The sequence below is a fragment of the Monodelphis domestica genome, chromosome 2 (genome assembly GCF_027887165.1).
Source record: "Monodelphis domestica isolate mMonDom1 chromosome 2, mMonDom1.pri, whole genome shotgun sequence".
NCBI classification, from domain to species: domain Eukaryota; kingdom Metazoa; phylum Chordata; class Mammalia; order Didelphimorphia; family Didelphidae; genus Monodelphis; species Monodelphis domestica.
This window is the reverse complement of record NC_077228.1, coordinates 478,520,207-478,536,258: the sequence shown is the minus strand read 5'-3', so window position 1 is coordinate 478,536,258 and position 16,052 is coordinate 478,520,207. Positions and strand designations below refer to the sequence as shown.

General features: G+C 38.6%; 1 protein-coding gene across 4 annotated transcripts in view; it reads left to right on the top strand.

Annotated features, from left to right (window-relative positions):
- Nucleotides 1–3,283: 3,283 nt before the first annotated feature.
- Nucleotides 3,284–16,052, top strand: part of SORT1 (sortilin 1) — a 72,731-nt gene continuing 59,962 nt past the window's right edge. For all 4 annotated transcript variants that reach the window (XM_056819174.1, XM_056819172.1, XM_056819173.1 and 1 more), the window contains exon 1: nt 3,284–3,932. In XM_056819174.1, coding sequence (XP_056675152.1) covers nt 3,618–3,932 — 315 coding nt within the window. In that variant the 5' untranslated portion in view covers nt 3,284–3,617. The remainder of the gene's footprint in view (nt 3,933–16,052) is intronic.

Sequence of the window (16,052 nt, the reverse complement as noted above, 5' to 3'; positions counted from 1 at the left end):
GCCTCTGGCAACTCTTAAGACTATAAAATTGCTAAGTAATTGCTCTGCATTGGTAGTAATTTTCTCACTGGGGAGTACTATACACTGATAAAATCACCATCCTGTGGAAAATAAAAAGTGTATAAATGGTAAGCTGGTTCTGATTGTTGGGAGAAGTTAAATCAATCAGATTTCTAGCATAAAATCACAAAAGGTTATGACTGTAAAGGACCTAGTTAAAGATTAGTCTAACCTTTTTATTACAGTTGGGGAAATTTGGGCCTAGAGAGGCTCACTTGCCCAAGTTCAAACAACAGATTAACAGCAGAAACCAAAATATTATACACAGTGGTCTTTATTTGGAAGTCAAAGAAAATGAACTAACTTGGGATCAAAAGGATTGAATTCTGAAGAGATGCTTTAATACAGCATGACAAATTTACCTTCTGGATTCATTTCTCCATGTTCGCCTTCATTTCCTGGCAAATGATTAAGTTGGAACCTTTATCTTAACATCCTTATTACTCTTGGGTTAGGAGTTTATGGCTTACAATTTAAGTAATTCATTATGCAATTGTTTATTCAATGAAATTCTTTCAGAGAACTTGACCCTATCTGTAAGCAACGTGAGGGTTGGAATCCTGGCTTAATTAAACTTTCTCTCCCAGAGCATAACTCAGCTTAATATATTAGATGAATGAATGAATCCATCCCCATTCTAGAATGCTGTGAGTGATATTCAGATGAATGAAAACCAGGATAGAAATTATCAAGAGGTGAGAAATTTTGAGTCTGTGACCTTATGTTTTAATTTGGGGGGGGGGGGATGAACTAAGAGCAGCCCTTAACCCACAGCTCTTAACAAGTAGCTCAAGTTTTATGAGCTCCCACTGAGTATTTGATGCTTCACTTTTATTAGGGTGCAACCACTACTCCAAAGTGAACTATATACTCTAAATAGTTGCATCAGTTCTTTGTATGGGACAAACTTTGATGTATTGTCAAACAATTTCATGTTTAAGGTTTTGCCTTGGATAGACGCTTAGAACTATTAAGTTGACAAAACTATCCAATACCTATTAGCTTTCAATGTGTTAAGACTTTTGTTATCCACATCTACCCATTTACCTGGCAAAATTATCTTGGAGAAAGTATACACTTGAAAAGAGAATAAATTATTTTTCTATCTTTGGGCAAATGAAATTGAAAGTTACATATACTGAACCAAAGTGTAATTAATTCCTGACTCTCCAATTTTTCTATTAAAAGAAAGGTTGAAAAGAAAAATGTAATATTTACAAATATGAATTTTCAAAGGTATAATAAATATTAATCACCTACTGTGTTAGACATTTGGGGGAGACAAAAAAGCAGATGCTCATGTTGTCCTTGCCCTCAAGGAACTTAAACTCCAGCTGAAGGGTCAAGTCAGATACTACTATTGTTACGTTTTTATATATTTTATATATATGTATATTTAAATAATAATAAATAATAAAATAATATAAGAATAAATAATAAAAATAAATGATATATTTAAATAATATATATATATTTAAAGTTGGATGGGACCTCAGAGGTCTTCTAGTATAACCCTTTTATTTTACAATTAAGGCAACTGAGCCTGAGAGAGGTTAAGTGGCTTAGTCAGAGTCTGAGGCAGGATTTGAAATAAAATCTTCTACTCAATAGCCTCCCTTCCATCCTCTGCTCTTCCTTTTTTCTTCCTTTTCTCTCCTCTCTTTTTCTATTGCCTTCCCCCTGCACCATACTGCCAGGTAAATGCCAAGTAAAGATAGAGATAATTGTATAATTTTCAAGTTTTAAAGTAAATACTTGCTCACCTATCTTAATGCTAAATTTGTGCAGAACAAATGAATTCCTGACTTTAAAATGATCTTTAATAGGTAAACATGTACTTTGCTGATTTTTCCAGGAGGTGGCACTGTTTTTTCCCCCAAGACAGACAATAGCCCATTCATCCTTGAGTGTCACCCAAACAAAGAAATAATCCTTTATACCCTCCATTTAATCACATGGCTACTAGTACTGGCTGTCTTGTGATCTACTTCATAGTTGGTACAGATTAAAAATGGTAGGTGGGGGAGGGGATAAGAATTAGTCAATCATGGTAGTATTATGGAAAGGGACAAAGTGTTCTATTTTTCAGAGAGTCTCTTGCCAACAGGCATTATCTTTTTTTTTGTGCCTAGCAGCTGGAGACTTTGATTCAATTTTCTTTAGTCCTCAGTTTGTATATATATCTTCACATCAATATTCCATTTCTGTTACTTTGGGAAATTCCCGCGCAGTTTTTGTTTCCTAGTTAAAATATCCCAAAGAATCTTGTTACAAACATGAGGATGGTCTCTATGTTCTCTAATCTGCTCATTATTACTTCTCATTTAAATGTATTGATAATTGCCGGAGGGAATCACCTTTCGCCAACAAATTCCCTTTTCCTAGATGAGAGGAGGTGTGGGTAATATTCTTTTGCACATTCTTCCCTCATGAGGCACTTTTCCTATCGGGTGCTTTACATTGGGAAAGAGGGGAGGCAACTTTCTCACGGTAAGAGTGAAGTTGGTAACACAAACTGACGAAGAACTGGTTCTACCTGAGATGCACCTCTGAGCATCTTGCTTGTAAGAGCAATTCTCGAGTTGAAGGGAATGGTGCGTTTTGGTTTTGTTATTGTTATTCTGCAGTGCCCTAGAAATCAAACGCGGACGCAATGGGCATTACGTTTTAAGCGAGTACTTAGGCAAGAATGTTCACCCAGAGGTGAAAAATGCAGGCGATGCCTTTCCCTGGTTGAACCCCGAAGCGCCATTCCCTTGCTTCCATAGAGCCACAGTTCGGAAGCCTTCTTCCCGCCTCCCTGCAGTGGAGGAAGGCAACTATGAAGTCTTGGGGATTGCACTACGGTAGTAGATGTTCTAATCACTATCTGGCTAGGCAGGCAGGCTCAGGCCTACCCCGCGCTCTTTTACCCCTAGGCAGCCCGGGCTGCAGCGGAGCAATCGCAGCAGCAGCAGCAGCCGAGGCTGGGCTGGGGTTCAAGTGCGCGGGGGTGGAATCCGAAGCCCTGGTCGGGAACTAGCCGTCCCCTCCAGCTCGCGGCGGGCTACTCGATTACATTCCCCTAGAAGGGTTTCGTTGGTTGCTTTAATGCCCTCCCACACACTCTTAAGACCGTCCGGGAAGGGACAGTTATTGGTAACACGCGGGAGGGCCGGGGGCTCGGGAGGGGGAGGAGCTGCCTCGGCTGGTCCCAGAGTAGGACGACCGCCTCCCCCGGGTCTCCCCCAGCGTTAACTCTCCGAGGCTGGCCACGAATACGCTGGGCAGGGGAGCGATGACCTCAGCCCCTCTCGACCAATTAGAAAAGCCTCGTTGCTTGACCAATGGGTCCAGCTCCTCGGCTGCCGAAGCGAGGACGCCCGAAGCTGGAGAAGACTCTGACCAATGAGGAGTGGCAGCAGCAAGACGGACTGGCAGGCTAGCCTAAGGGGTCGGAGAGGCCTGGCAGGCGGCAGCCAATGAGGGCGAGGATCAGCGGAGGGGGGTGTGGCGGACCGCCGAATAGGGGAGCGGGCGTTTGAGGTTGCAGGTGTCGGCGTCGGCGTCCGACAGCGATGGAGCCTCCCCGGGGAGCTGCTGCAGCCGCCGTCTGTAGTCCCTCGCTCTGGCTCCGTGGCCTCGGCCTCCTCCTCCTGCTGCCCGCAGTCCCCGCCAGCCTCGGCCGGGACCTACTGGACGCTCCGCCGCCAGCGGCGGCCGGAATTCGGACTGCACTGCTGGCTGACCGGCCGGGCCCCTCGCTGAGGAGCCGGCTGTGGGGAACAGAAGTCGGCCTCGGCCAGCGACGGCGGCGGAGCCCGAACGGAGAGGACGAGGGCTGCAGCCCGCTTCAGGGTTTCGAGGCCAGTCTGGTTAACAACACGCACCAGGTGAGTGGTCCCCTGCGTCCCCCACCTCCCGGGTCAGCTTTCGGACGCGCGCTCCCTCCCCGACCTTTCCCTTCTCCGCAGCTTCGGCGATACCTCCCGTCTGCCCGGGGGGGGTGCGGCGGGAGGGGCGCTTGACGTGTCAGCTTGGGGCCCTCCCTGCCGGTCCCCAGGTTGGGTAGCCCTGGGCCTTTAAACTCCCCTTCCCATCCCCCCGCCCCCACCAACCTTTGAGGGAGAGAGCGCCTTTTTCTGGAGGCTTTCCTACTCTCCCTCCCTCCTGCCCCAGCAAACGGCAGAACCCCGAGACGTCTCGTCGGGCCTCCCACGTTGGTAACCACCCTCTCCTGCGGTACACCGCGGAACCTCGAACTGGGCACTGTTGGGGAGGGGAGGGGTGTGGAGGTGGGGTTGTGGGGGGGCCGAGCAGGTTCTGAATTTAGTGGTTTTGTGTTTCATTTTTGGGGTGTCATCCTGTGGCTTTATTTCCTTATGTGATCTCTTGACAATTTGTGCGAATCTTGGGGGGAAGCCCATCTTTCCTCCCTACCCCAGTAAATTGAAGCTAAGTAATGCACTTCACCACCCCTTCCTCCATCAGGAATCAGCCTCACTATCCCCAAGTTAATACTTACTCTTTAAGTACTGGATTCTCTGTGAAAGGAGCTTCGGGGAAACAAAACTGTTTTGTCGGTTTGCTGTTTTTTTGTTTTGTTTTGTTTTTACTGTGGTAATTCTTCTGAGTGACTTTTCCTGGGTATTCAAAAGTTTAAGAACAGGCATTTGAAGTAATTTAAAGACATAAAAACAAAACAAACAAACAAAAGCACCCGAGGAACAAAGTTACTTACAAGTGAGAGGATGGTGCCTTTACTCCAGTTTCATGATATCTGATCTCCCAATATGTCCAGAGTTGGATTGAAATTTTTTACACAACAGTTTTGCAAATAAGATAATACTCAAAGTACCGGTTCCTGGTAATGCCAAGGCTTCTTAGATTGTGCCAATTACTATTTGGAGATAATCAACCTTTGAATGATTGCATTTATATAGTGTTTTACTATTCACAAAGCCTTTTTCCTCACAACAACCCCATGAAATAAGTAGTTTACAGATAAGGAAACTCAGACTGAGGACTTACCTGGTTAAACACTAGGTCGGAAGAATTCAAATTCAGGTCCTCTGATTACCAGATCTGTGTGTTTGCTGCCTTGTCATGCACTCTCTCAGAAGTGATAGCTTGACAGCAGAGTTTATCATTATCTGGCCCTTGCCTATTTCCATTTAATTATGTACAACCTAGGCATCCCTAACTTGTGTTGTCAAAAATTTAGTGAAGTCAATAACACTACAATGTTTTCATTTCTGTTATTTTCTTGACTCTCTTTGATTTTCTTTATTATCTTATTCCCCAATATAATTTTCACTCATTCTGGAGAAAGACTCATGTTTATTGCCACTTTCTTCCCCCTAAATCCATCTCCCATGTATCCAAATCCAAAATCAGAATCCACAATGTTCTCTATTAATGCTCTGCTAATTATCTAAACATTCACTTACCTTTTTCCTGTATAGTAGGTAATTAAAAGAGGAAACTGAAGGTCAGAGAGGTGTCTCACACTAATAAGGGTCTGAAGCAGAATTAGGATGATCAAACCAGTACTTTTTCTGTTGTGTCATATTGTCCTTACATGTCTTACTGAGCTAGGAGACTCAGAACATTTACAAAATTTACATTTGTGGACAATTTGACTTAATACACAATCTGTGTGGTTGCTTGAAAGAATCAAAGTAGAGCTTTTAAAAATGTAGTTGATCTTAAATCTGCAAGTGGGTGATGGTAGAATGATATTACTTTTGGAGATGTGAAAAGGCTACCAGTTTAAGAGAGGAAAAATGTTGTTTCAGTCATCCTTTTCCAACTTAGGGTCTTCTGGGAACTACTGTTTACATCTTTTTTCATGCTTCCTTTTCACAGCTTTTTTTTTCCCCTTGGGTTTAGCTAGTCCTATGCATTCCTATTCCACATTCCTAATTACTCCCTTGGCTGTTGCCCCACCTTCAGGTTGGTAGGCTGCTGGTGCTGGTGCTGCTTCAGTCAGGGATTTCCCCTTTCCAAACCACAGTACCTATAAAAATGTCTGGTCTAGGCAATTTTTTGTTTGTTCATGCTTATTTGCCCAGAGTGAAAGCAACTTTTTGTTAGTTCAAGATTATTTGCCCATGGTGAAAAGCCCATTTTATCAAAACTACCTTCTAAAGCAACAGGTTAAGAATGAAAAAAATTGGGCTAAGAGAGTCTGTAATCTCTTGTACCCAATGAATTGAATAGGAGATGTAGGATTGTGAGAATAGACCATAACATTTTTTAAGTTTAGCTATTAACATACTTCCTTCAGCCTTTTAATTTAATCATTATATTCGTACTATAGTCTTGTCTCTGTTCAATATCTTAATTTATTATTGCTTTTTATACTTATTATCCCATTGAGAATCTTCTCTTCAACTTATTTCCCATTTTTATTCTCTGTTTAAAAAAAGTAAGGTTTGTTAGTCAGATGCTACTCTCCACTTAGGACTGCTCCTAAACAGGTAACTTCATAGCCAAGAGTTGTTTGATTATTTTGATTATATTTGATTATAATTTGATTATAATTCCTTTTCTACCTTTCAGTATCCCAGAATTTCATAAGATATGCTGATTTGATATACTGATTTTAAGTTCATTAAAGTGAGTAGGTGCTTGGACATCATTTGGACATAACAGCAACTATGAAAATAAAATATTGTAGTGCTAGAGCAGAGGTGTCAAATTCCAGCAGAGGCAAAACTGGCAAAATTCTGAGGGAGAGGACAGCCCAAACCAAATTAAAATATAATTGGGAAATGTTTAGCAAAATAAATAAAAATTCAGTACAACATAGGTAATGATATTTTGTGGTTTTCTAAGTTAATATGCTCCCTCAGGAATCTGTTTCCCTTTTAGTTCTACATTTGAATAATATCCGCACAAAAGAGGACAGAAAATTTTTCTTGTCTAAGATCAAATTGGATCCTTGGTGGAAGTGGAAATTGAATCATAGTATCATATATTTGGAGCTTAAAGGAAACTGTAGATCATTTAAAGTCTAACCCCATTCTTATCCAGGAAACTGAGGCCCAGAATCAATGTCTACAGTAACACCAGTAGTAAGTCTTAGAGTCCTTCTTCAAGTTCAGGTCATCAAATAATAGAGCCATTGCTCTTTCTATACTACTCTGTCTGGATATTTCTTATGATTTCTTATTATTTACCATGACAAAGAACAAAATAATACTGAAATTTTAAAATTTTAAACCCTAGAGGATGTTTTCAAGTTATATGCCTTTAAAATGTTTGTTTTTAATGACTGTTAAGATTGATTTTGTTTTTTGGAATCCAACAAATATTGAATTCCATCTTTTCAGAAAAATGAAATTAAATGAAATATTGCAATATATTTTGGAGAATTGATGTCAGATTTTTAGAAGACGGTGAATATACTTTATAACATGTCTGTCTTGCCAACCATTTCTCTATGGGGAAATTTTTCCTGCATTTTTACTCAAGATACTGATTTAAATGTATGCAAAGTATATTTGATAAATTGGAATGAATATTTCTCGTTCCCATAGAGGGATCATTATAAATTTCTTATGCACAGAAATAAACATGTTGAGTTCCTCTTAAGAACAAGGAGAGAATCGCCCCTCCCCCCAAACAAACAAAACTAAGAAGAAATGATATCTAAAAATTCCTTAAATTCAAAGCAAAAAAAATTCAAGTGAGCAGAAGTGAGCAGAACCAGGAGAACATTATACACAATAACAGCAATATTATAAGATGATCAACGATAAATGACTTAGCTATTCTGATCAGTACAATGATTCAAGACATTTCAGAAAGACTGAAAATGAAAAAAAGCTATTCACTTCCAGAGAAAGAAATGATGGAGTCTGAATGCAGATTAAAGCATAATTTTAATTTTATTTTGCAGCATGGCTTATATGGAAATATGTTTTGCATGAATTCAGATATATAATTGATGTCACATTTCTTGCCTCCACAATGGGTGGGAGAGAGTTGGAAGGGTGGGAGAGAATTCAGAACTCAAGTTTTTAAAATAGTGATTTTTAAAAAATGATAGCAAGTTACATTCATAGCATGTATAACCTTTGTACATATGAAAGAAAAATTGAGTTCCAGATAAGGTATTAATATATGCCGTTTAAATTGTGTTTATTTCAAAACATTCCTCCTTTGAGAACTCCTTTGGAAAGAGGTATTTATCCCATCTTATAGTGGTGAAATGTCTTGTCCAAAGCAATAGCATTACCCTAGATAGATTTTCTTAATTTCTGATTTTGCACTTGGACCATTGGGCGATTTTCTTAATACTTTTCTGGGAACCTCTGATTCATTTAACTATGGATTGTTCCTTTCTTTTTTCAACTTCCTCCTCTTATTCCTGTCATTAATTTCTTTACACATAATTCTACAACTTCTACAAAAACATCAAAGCATTTGGTTTCTTAAATAAATAGGCCCTGGAGAGAAGCTGTGTTGTGTGGTGTGTCAGCACAGAGAAGAATGTGTGTGTTTGTTTGCTGGTGCTGGCAGGAGTGAGTCCCAGCCCATTCAGGGACTGAAGGTGCCTGTTGGAGGCTTCTGGGATCCTCAGCACTCAGCCTTTTATCCTGAATCACCAGATTGCCTTCTGGGCCAGGAAGTCCGAATGTTTTTGCCATCTTGAACTGTTTTGGTCCCCAAATAAATACTTCTTAAACTTTTTGTATTGGAAAAACTGTTCATTTTAAATAAACCTTTGGTGTATCCTTATAGTAAAACATTTGAAATTAATGTTTTTTTACTTTCTATAAATGGACCCATATAACAAGAATAAATTTTTTAGTCTGTATATTCAGATCAATTTTATTAAAAATAATGGGGTTCAATAGAATGCTGACTTATTAAAAAGCTTCAGTTTAAATCCTGTGTCTGATATGTAGTGTACTTACTATCTATTATACCGTAGGCAAATTACTTAACCTTTTCTGATTTCTATTCTAAAATGAGGAAGTTGGACTAGATGGACTCCTTCTAGCTTTACAACTAAGATTCTATGCAAATTGGAGAATAATAGAAAGAAAACTTAAGAAAGTGTTATGTCCTCTTCACTATTAATAAATTTTTTGTAAATGGGGAACAACTTTGGATGTGGTAACTTAACTGGCAAGATATTTACAATTTTTATTTTTCCTTTATATAAATAAGCCTTTTAGGGAATTGTTTCAGTAAATCACACTTTCCCCTGATGACTTTTGCTTCTAAATTTACTTTTCTGTAGGTAAATGCCTTTTTAACTTTGCCAGAACTTCTAGAATAGTTTGTGACAATGCACATTCCATATCAAGCTTACTAGAAGTAAATATAAATTGGAGAAAGCTGTTATCACATGTGCATTTCTTCTACATTTACAATTTGGTACTTGAACAAGATTTATTAGTGTTTCACCTCCAAGAGTCTGGATTTAATAATACTTTTTTTGCCCCTTCAAGTATTTTTTCCACTTGCCCACAATGAATATTAATATAAAAATCTAGTAATAAAATTAAGTATGGAAATGGTTCTCTATTAAATTCTCACAACACTCTGATAATGTCCAATGATTGTCCACTCATTCTCCATCATTCTTTGACTGTGAGCCAACTTTTGGTTTCATAGATTTAGATCAATTTCTGCTAGATCTCTGCATAATTAACAGACTTCTTTGTATTGGTTTTTAGCATCTGTACTTGTCTTTTTTTTTTCTTTTCATAGAAACACTGTGATTGTTTTGCAGATCATTTCTGTAGAACATAGATTGAGAAACATAGGCCTAAATTATTGAAATGCTTAGCTTCCTCTCTCAGCTGGTCTTAAGGCTCTTATCTTGAGAGGTAACTCCTCCACTAATCTCTTAGCAGAGTAGAGTTTCTCACAGGACCAGCCTGATCATTTCTCTTTGTTAAGCAAAGCAGTCTCTACTGACCCATCTTTATGATAACCCAAATCTGTACTAAGAAGTTCTCCACACCATGTTTCAGATTTTAGTGATAATAGAGGGCTTTTTAAGGGAGTTAATCAAGGATGAAGCTTGAGCAGACTCGCAGAAGTAGAATTTAGTTTATTTGTGAAAAGAAAATCTTAGCAAGGAAGTTGGTACAACCAAAGACTATAAATTTATGTAGTGTAGTTATTGGCTAGGTTTTTTATTATTGTTTCTGAATTTTTTTTTTAATTTTGGTAACCCAAATTTTCAGTTTTATCCATGATGATTTTGATGCAACTTATGATTAATTAGCAAACTCCTTCTGAGCATGTATTTACAGGCATTTTTATATTGCAGAACGTCTTATGTTATTGTCATTGTCTATCTTGTTTACAAAGTGGCATTTCTTTCTACTTTTCTATTGTGGGTTTACCATATCTGTGCCCTGTTTATCTCACTCTCTCCTAATTTCCAGTTCTGAGGCTAGCCAAATTGTGTCTGCATTCTCCCAATTCTGCTCTAACCCACTAGATTCTAATGGGAGTCTGCAGAAGTGTTTTGCTGCCTAACTTAATTTTGTTTGCTTCTGTTATCAGATTCAGGATTGAGTTGACCACACCAGGAGGGTAATGTTTTCTTGTATTAGTATTCTTTTCTACTTGGCCTTTTAGTAAAAAAAAAAATTTGAGAAAATGCATTCCCTGCTGATTTAGATGATTGAGTTAATATCAGAATAGGCAAAACCATCCATCTTGATACATAATTAAACTTAAGATAGAGAGCTTTGTCTGAAGACATCTATGCCTCTCTCTGCTGACATTAGCACCTAGACCATTGAACTAGAAAGATGGTGAATGACCTGCCAGTGAGTTCCTGGTTATGAGGAGATGTTGCACATTACTCTCCAGTCCCTTTTCTGTCTTTACATGAAAGATGCTCTGTATTTAGTATTTCTGGTGCATCTTTTTCTTGTCCTTTGATAGCTCCTATTAATAACTATTGGGGAAGTTCAGATTTTTTGCCCCTGGAGCAGAGAGGTTCTCAACCCAGAGTCTCTGAACTTGTTTTGTATTTTTTTTTTTGGCAGGGGTAGGGAGTGGGGAGATAACTTTAAAAATCATTGGTTTCCTCTGTAATCTTATATATCTTATGCCTTCTTCTGAGGTCCATAAGCTTCATCATCTGCCAAAGGGATCCATGCTGCAAAAAAGGTCTAGAGCCCTTCTAATAAAGGAATAAGCTGACCAGTTTCATTAATTCTTGGCCACAGTTATCTATTATTACAATCATTACCACATTCAGTGTCAGATAAGTACAATATGGCTTAAAGCTGTCTGGATTGAATGCTTCATTATGATAAGTACTTTATTTTTTCTAATTTACATGTAAAAATAATTTTTAACATCCATTTAAAAAAATTTTGAGTTCCAAATTCTCTTCTTTCCTTCTTCCCCTCTCCTTCCTGAGACAGCAAGCAGTTTGATATAGGTGTAGTCATGTTGTGAAAAAAAGCACTGACCTGAAAAAACCCCCACAATAAAAGAAAAATAAAATTAGTATGTGCTTCAATCTGCATTCAAATTCTATCAGTTCTTTCTCTGGAGGTAGATGGCATTTTTCTTTATGAACCCTTTAGAATTGTCTTGGATCTCTCTCTCTCTCTCTCTCTCTCTCTCTCTCTCTCTCTCTCTCTCTCTCTCTCTCTCTCCCACACACACACACACACACACACACACACTTTGTACAAATAGGTACTTTTTTTTTTTAATCTCTTTGGAATACAGACCTGGGAGTGGTGCTAGGTCCAAGGGTATGTAGTTTTATAGCCCTTTGAGAGTAGTTCCAAACAGCTTTCTGGAATGATTGGATCAGTTCACAACTCCACCAACAGTGCATTAGTGTCTCAATTTTCCCATAGCCCCTCCAACTTTTGTCATTTTCCTTTTCTGTTATATTAGCCAATCTGCTAGGTGTGAGTTGGTACCTAAAAATTGTTGTAATTTGCATTTCTTTAATGACAACCACTTAACAGCTATAAAGGTTTTTTATTAAGTGAATTCTGGAAACATGACTTTTTAAAATTAGGATTTGGCATTTTCTTTTTTTTTTCCCAAGAAACTCACAGTAATTTCTAAATCCTTGCATTTGTGCTTGTGGTGTTCAACTGGAAAAATTGTTTTCTTTCTGTATAATTTTGTTTATTTTGCTTTTCATTATCCTTATTTTTAAAAAGCTGCTAAAGGCTGCTGTCACAAGTATTTAATTGCTCATCCAGCTTTAGAAAGGAATTGTGGCTGGTCTGTTTCCAAGTTGATGAACTTGAACCTAGTACAGATTTTCACATCTGGGTGTAATTTGTTGCCACCTCCTGATCTTACTTCAATGAAATCTGAGTATTTTTTAAAAACAGGACTACTCTTTTTATTGTACAAAAGAATACTTGACTTATAAAATTTTAGGTGATTCTTCAATCCTTTTTTAATAAAATAAATGTAATGCTACTAACAACAGCTATTAGATTTGATAGTCCAAAAGTGTCATACTCTTTGTGTAAGTAGCAGTACGTTTTTTCATATACATATTTCTGCCAAAACTGAGAATCTTTTCTTTCTGACTGCCTACATATCTGAAAATAGGATGATGAACACATAACATTAATGTGTAGTAGCATCTGTACACTAAGGCCTCTTACTAGAGACTTACTTGTAAACTAATTGGCTCAGTTTATTTCCATGAAAAGAGCATACTTTATGTTTTCTCCCTTTCCAAGGTTTAAAACTACTATCATTTCTGTGTTTGTTTTTGTTGATATTTTATTTCCTTCCTTACTGCTCTGAAATCTGAAATGTAATTTTTCCCTTAAGTGCCAACTTGGAAATTTGATTTGTTGGTATGATGTTCCTGAGGATTTACATAGTGCCAGGTGCTGTGCTAAAGAAGTCCTTTTTATAAATATTATTTCATTTGACCCTTACAACAACTCCATGAGGTAAGTGCTGTTATTAGGAAAATAAGTGAAGTTATCATTTGTTTAACTAATATTTATCAAATTTTATTTAACACTTACTTTGCACAAAGCACTATAGTGAATAGAAGTAGGAGACTCTGACATGTAAATAATTTTAAAATTGAGATTGCTACAATTTTCGAGCTAGAAGGGTCCTTATGGGTAGTCTTGTTCATCTTCATTTTACAGATGTGGGGAATCCTGGCCCCAAGTCACACAGGGAACAAAAGTAGATTCAGACTCAGGTCCCCAGACTCAGAATACTGTGGAGTTTTTTTTTTTTTCTGACATAGCACTCTGACTCTCAAGTACTGTTATTTTAGCAAGACAGTATGCCTTGATGGAGAGAGTGCTTGGAATCCTGCCTCAGATAGTTGTGTGATTACAGGCAAGTCACTTACTTTGGATTCCAGGTTCCTCAGTTGTAAAATATGGCTAATTATTTCTGTAATATCTGTCTCAGAACTATAGGATCAAATGAGATAATGTATGTCAAACCCTTTGAAAAATGTAAAACTATATAAATGTTAGCTACTGTTATTACTATTATTATTGTTATAGATGAAGAAACAAGTCTTGAGAGGTGGTGATTTAATCTGGTTCTTACTTGCCCCTGAATAAGAATCTTCTCTATGATATAGCCCAATCATTGATCATCCTACATTTTACTTGAAGACCCTGAGAGTGAGGAAACATTCCAGACAGCCCCTTTCATTTTTAGATATCTCTGTTTTTTAGAACTGAGCCCAAGTCTGCTCCTATGACTTAAGCACATTTTCTTAATTTTTTGTATGTTTTTCCCCCCAATTACATGCCAAAACAATTTTCAACATTTTTCAAATTTTTGAATTCCAAATTCTCTTCCTTCCCCTCTCCTAGATTGCAGTCAGCTTAATTTAGGCTATACATGTATGACCATGCAAAACACATTTCTATATTGGTTATGTTGTAAAAGATTCATTAAAAAAAGAAAAGGAAAGTGAAAAACTAGTATGCTTCCATTTGCATTCAGTTTTTATCAGTTCTTTCTCTGGAGGTGGATAGTATTTTTCATCATGAACTCTTTGGAATTGGCTCATTGTATTGCTGATAATAAATAAATCAAGTCATTTACAGTTAATCATCAAATAATATTGCTATTACTTTGTACTGTATTTTCCTGGTTCTGCTTACTTTACTTTGCATCAATTCATGGAAGTAGTTCAGATTTTCTTCTAAAAGCATTCTGCTCATTATTTCTATGGCACAATCATATTCTTTGATATGTACCATAACTTGTTTAGCTATTCCTCAATTGATGAACATCTCCTCAATGTCCAATTCTTTGCCACCACAAAAAGAGGTGCTATAAATTTTTTTGGTACATTGTTTCTAACAGAATAAATCAAATCCCTTTCCCACATGACAGCTACCATGTCTCCCCCTAAGTTTTCTCATCTTCAGTCTAAACATACCTGGTTTCTTCAACTACTCTTCATACAGCAGGGTCTCATGGTCTTTCATCATTTCTGGATGCTCTAGAGCCATAATGGCAAGCTTATGGCAGGCATGTGCCATTCCCCACCAGAGTTAGTTACTAGAAAGGCAGAGGGACTCAGGCAGAGCTGTTCCCTTCCCCCTCTCCACCTGTCTCCCCAATCCTCTGCCCAGCAGCCAAAGGGAAGCGCTTATAGACTCCCCTCTGCTTCTCCCTCTGTCTGAGGTAAGGGGGCTTGGGGTAGCACTTGATCTCTGGGGGCGGCACTCAGTCTCTAAAAGGTTCACCAGTGCTCTAGAGCTTTTCAGAGCTCACAAGTGAACAGCGTTCTTTGTGGCCTGACCCCCAAAGCAGTGGTTCATCTGTCTTCAGGACTATTAAAGACTGGTCTCCTTGTATCCAGGCCAGCCTTCCTATAGCTGTGAAAATCTTCCTAGGGTATAATTTTGACTGTCTCAGGCTTGATGCTTCCCTGTTGCCTATGGAATGAAATACAAACTCCTTACGCCACCTTTCTAGCCTTACTCCACATTATTTCTTTTCATATACTCTATAATAGCTGGCCTAGATTTCTCATTTTTCTTCATATTGATCTACTTTCTTCCTTCTTCATGTATGTGGGCAGCCCTTCCTCACACCTACTGACCTCCTTTCTTCAGGGCTTAGTTTAGTTACTGCCAATTCTCTGATGCTCCCAGGTGAAATTACTCTTTCCTAAAAAGCTCCTACTGTTTTCACGACTTCTTTTCTTTTTTTTCCCAAGCTTTACCTTCTGTCTTAGTATCAGTTTTAAGACAGAAGAGCAACAAGGGCAGCAATTGGGGTGAAGTAACTTGCCCTGGGTCACAGCTAGGGAGTGTGTGAGGCCAAATTTGAACCAGGATCTCCTAACCGCAGGCCTGGTGCTGTCTTCACTGTGCTGTCCCTGATCTCAGGGACTTCTTGCTATATATATCACACTCTACCTTGTATTTTATGTATCTTCTTATCAGACCACAAGTTCCTTGAGGGCAGGGACTGCTACATCATCTTTGTATTCCCTGTGCTAAGCATGAGGCCACATCCACGGGGCTCTTTTTAGACAAGCCAGTTTTTTCACTGTTCTTCAAACATCTCATTCACATTTATGTCTCTGACTCTGTTCATGCCCTCCATCCCACTGGGAATTCACTCTTACCTGCCCAATTCTTATCCCCCCTCCAGGCTCAAGGCCTACTTCATTTATGAATCCTTCCTTAATTATTCTACATATGATTGATCTGTCTCCCTTTCATCCCAACTCTTTCAAGACTCTTATCTACATCCTGACATCCAGCTCCTTAATTATATCTTGTTTTGTTTTCTGCTGTTTCATGTGTAAATTTTAGTTCTCCCCACCAGGGTCTTAGATTACTTCTGTGCTCCTCTGGCACTCATTAAGTATTTGTTTGGGTTGTGTAAAATGTAAAATGGAGATTTGAACCCTAGAAGTCCTTGGTACTTCCCAGAATTCCCTATAATCTCACCTGAGTCCCCACGTGGGCGAGATCACAATTTGTATTTAAACTGGCTGTAATGCCTACTTGTGCTCTCTCTTCCTCTATTCGGAC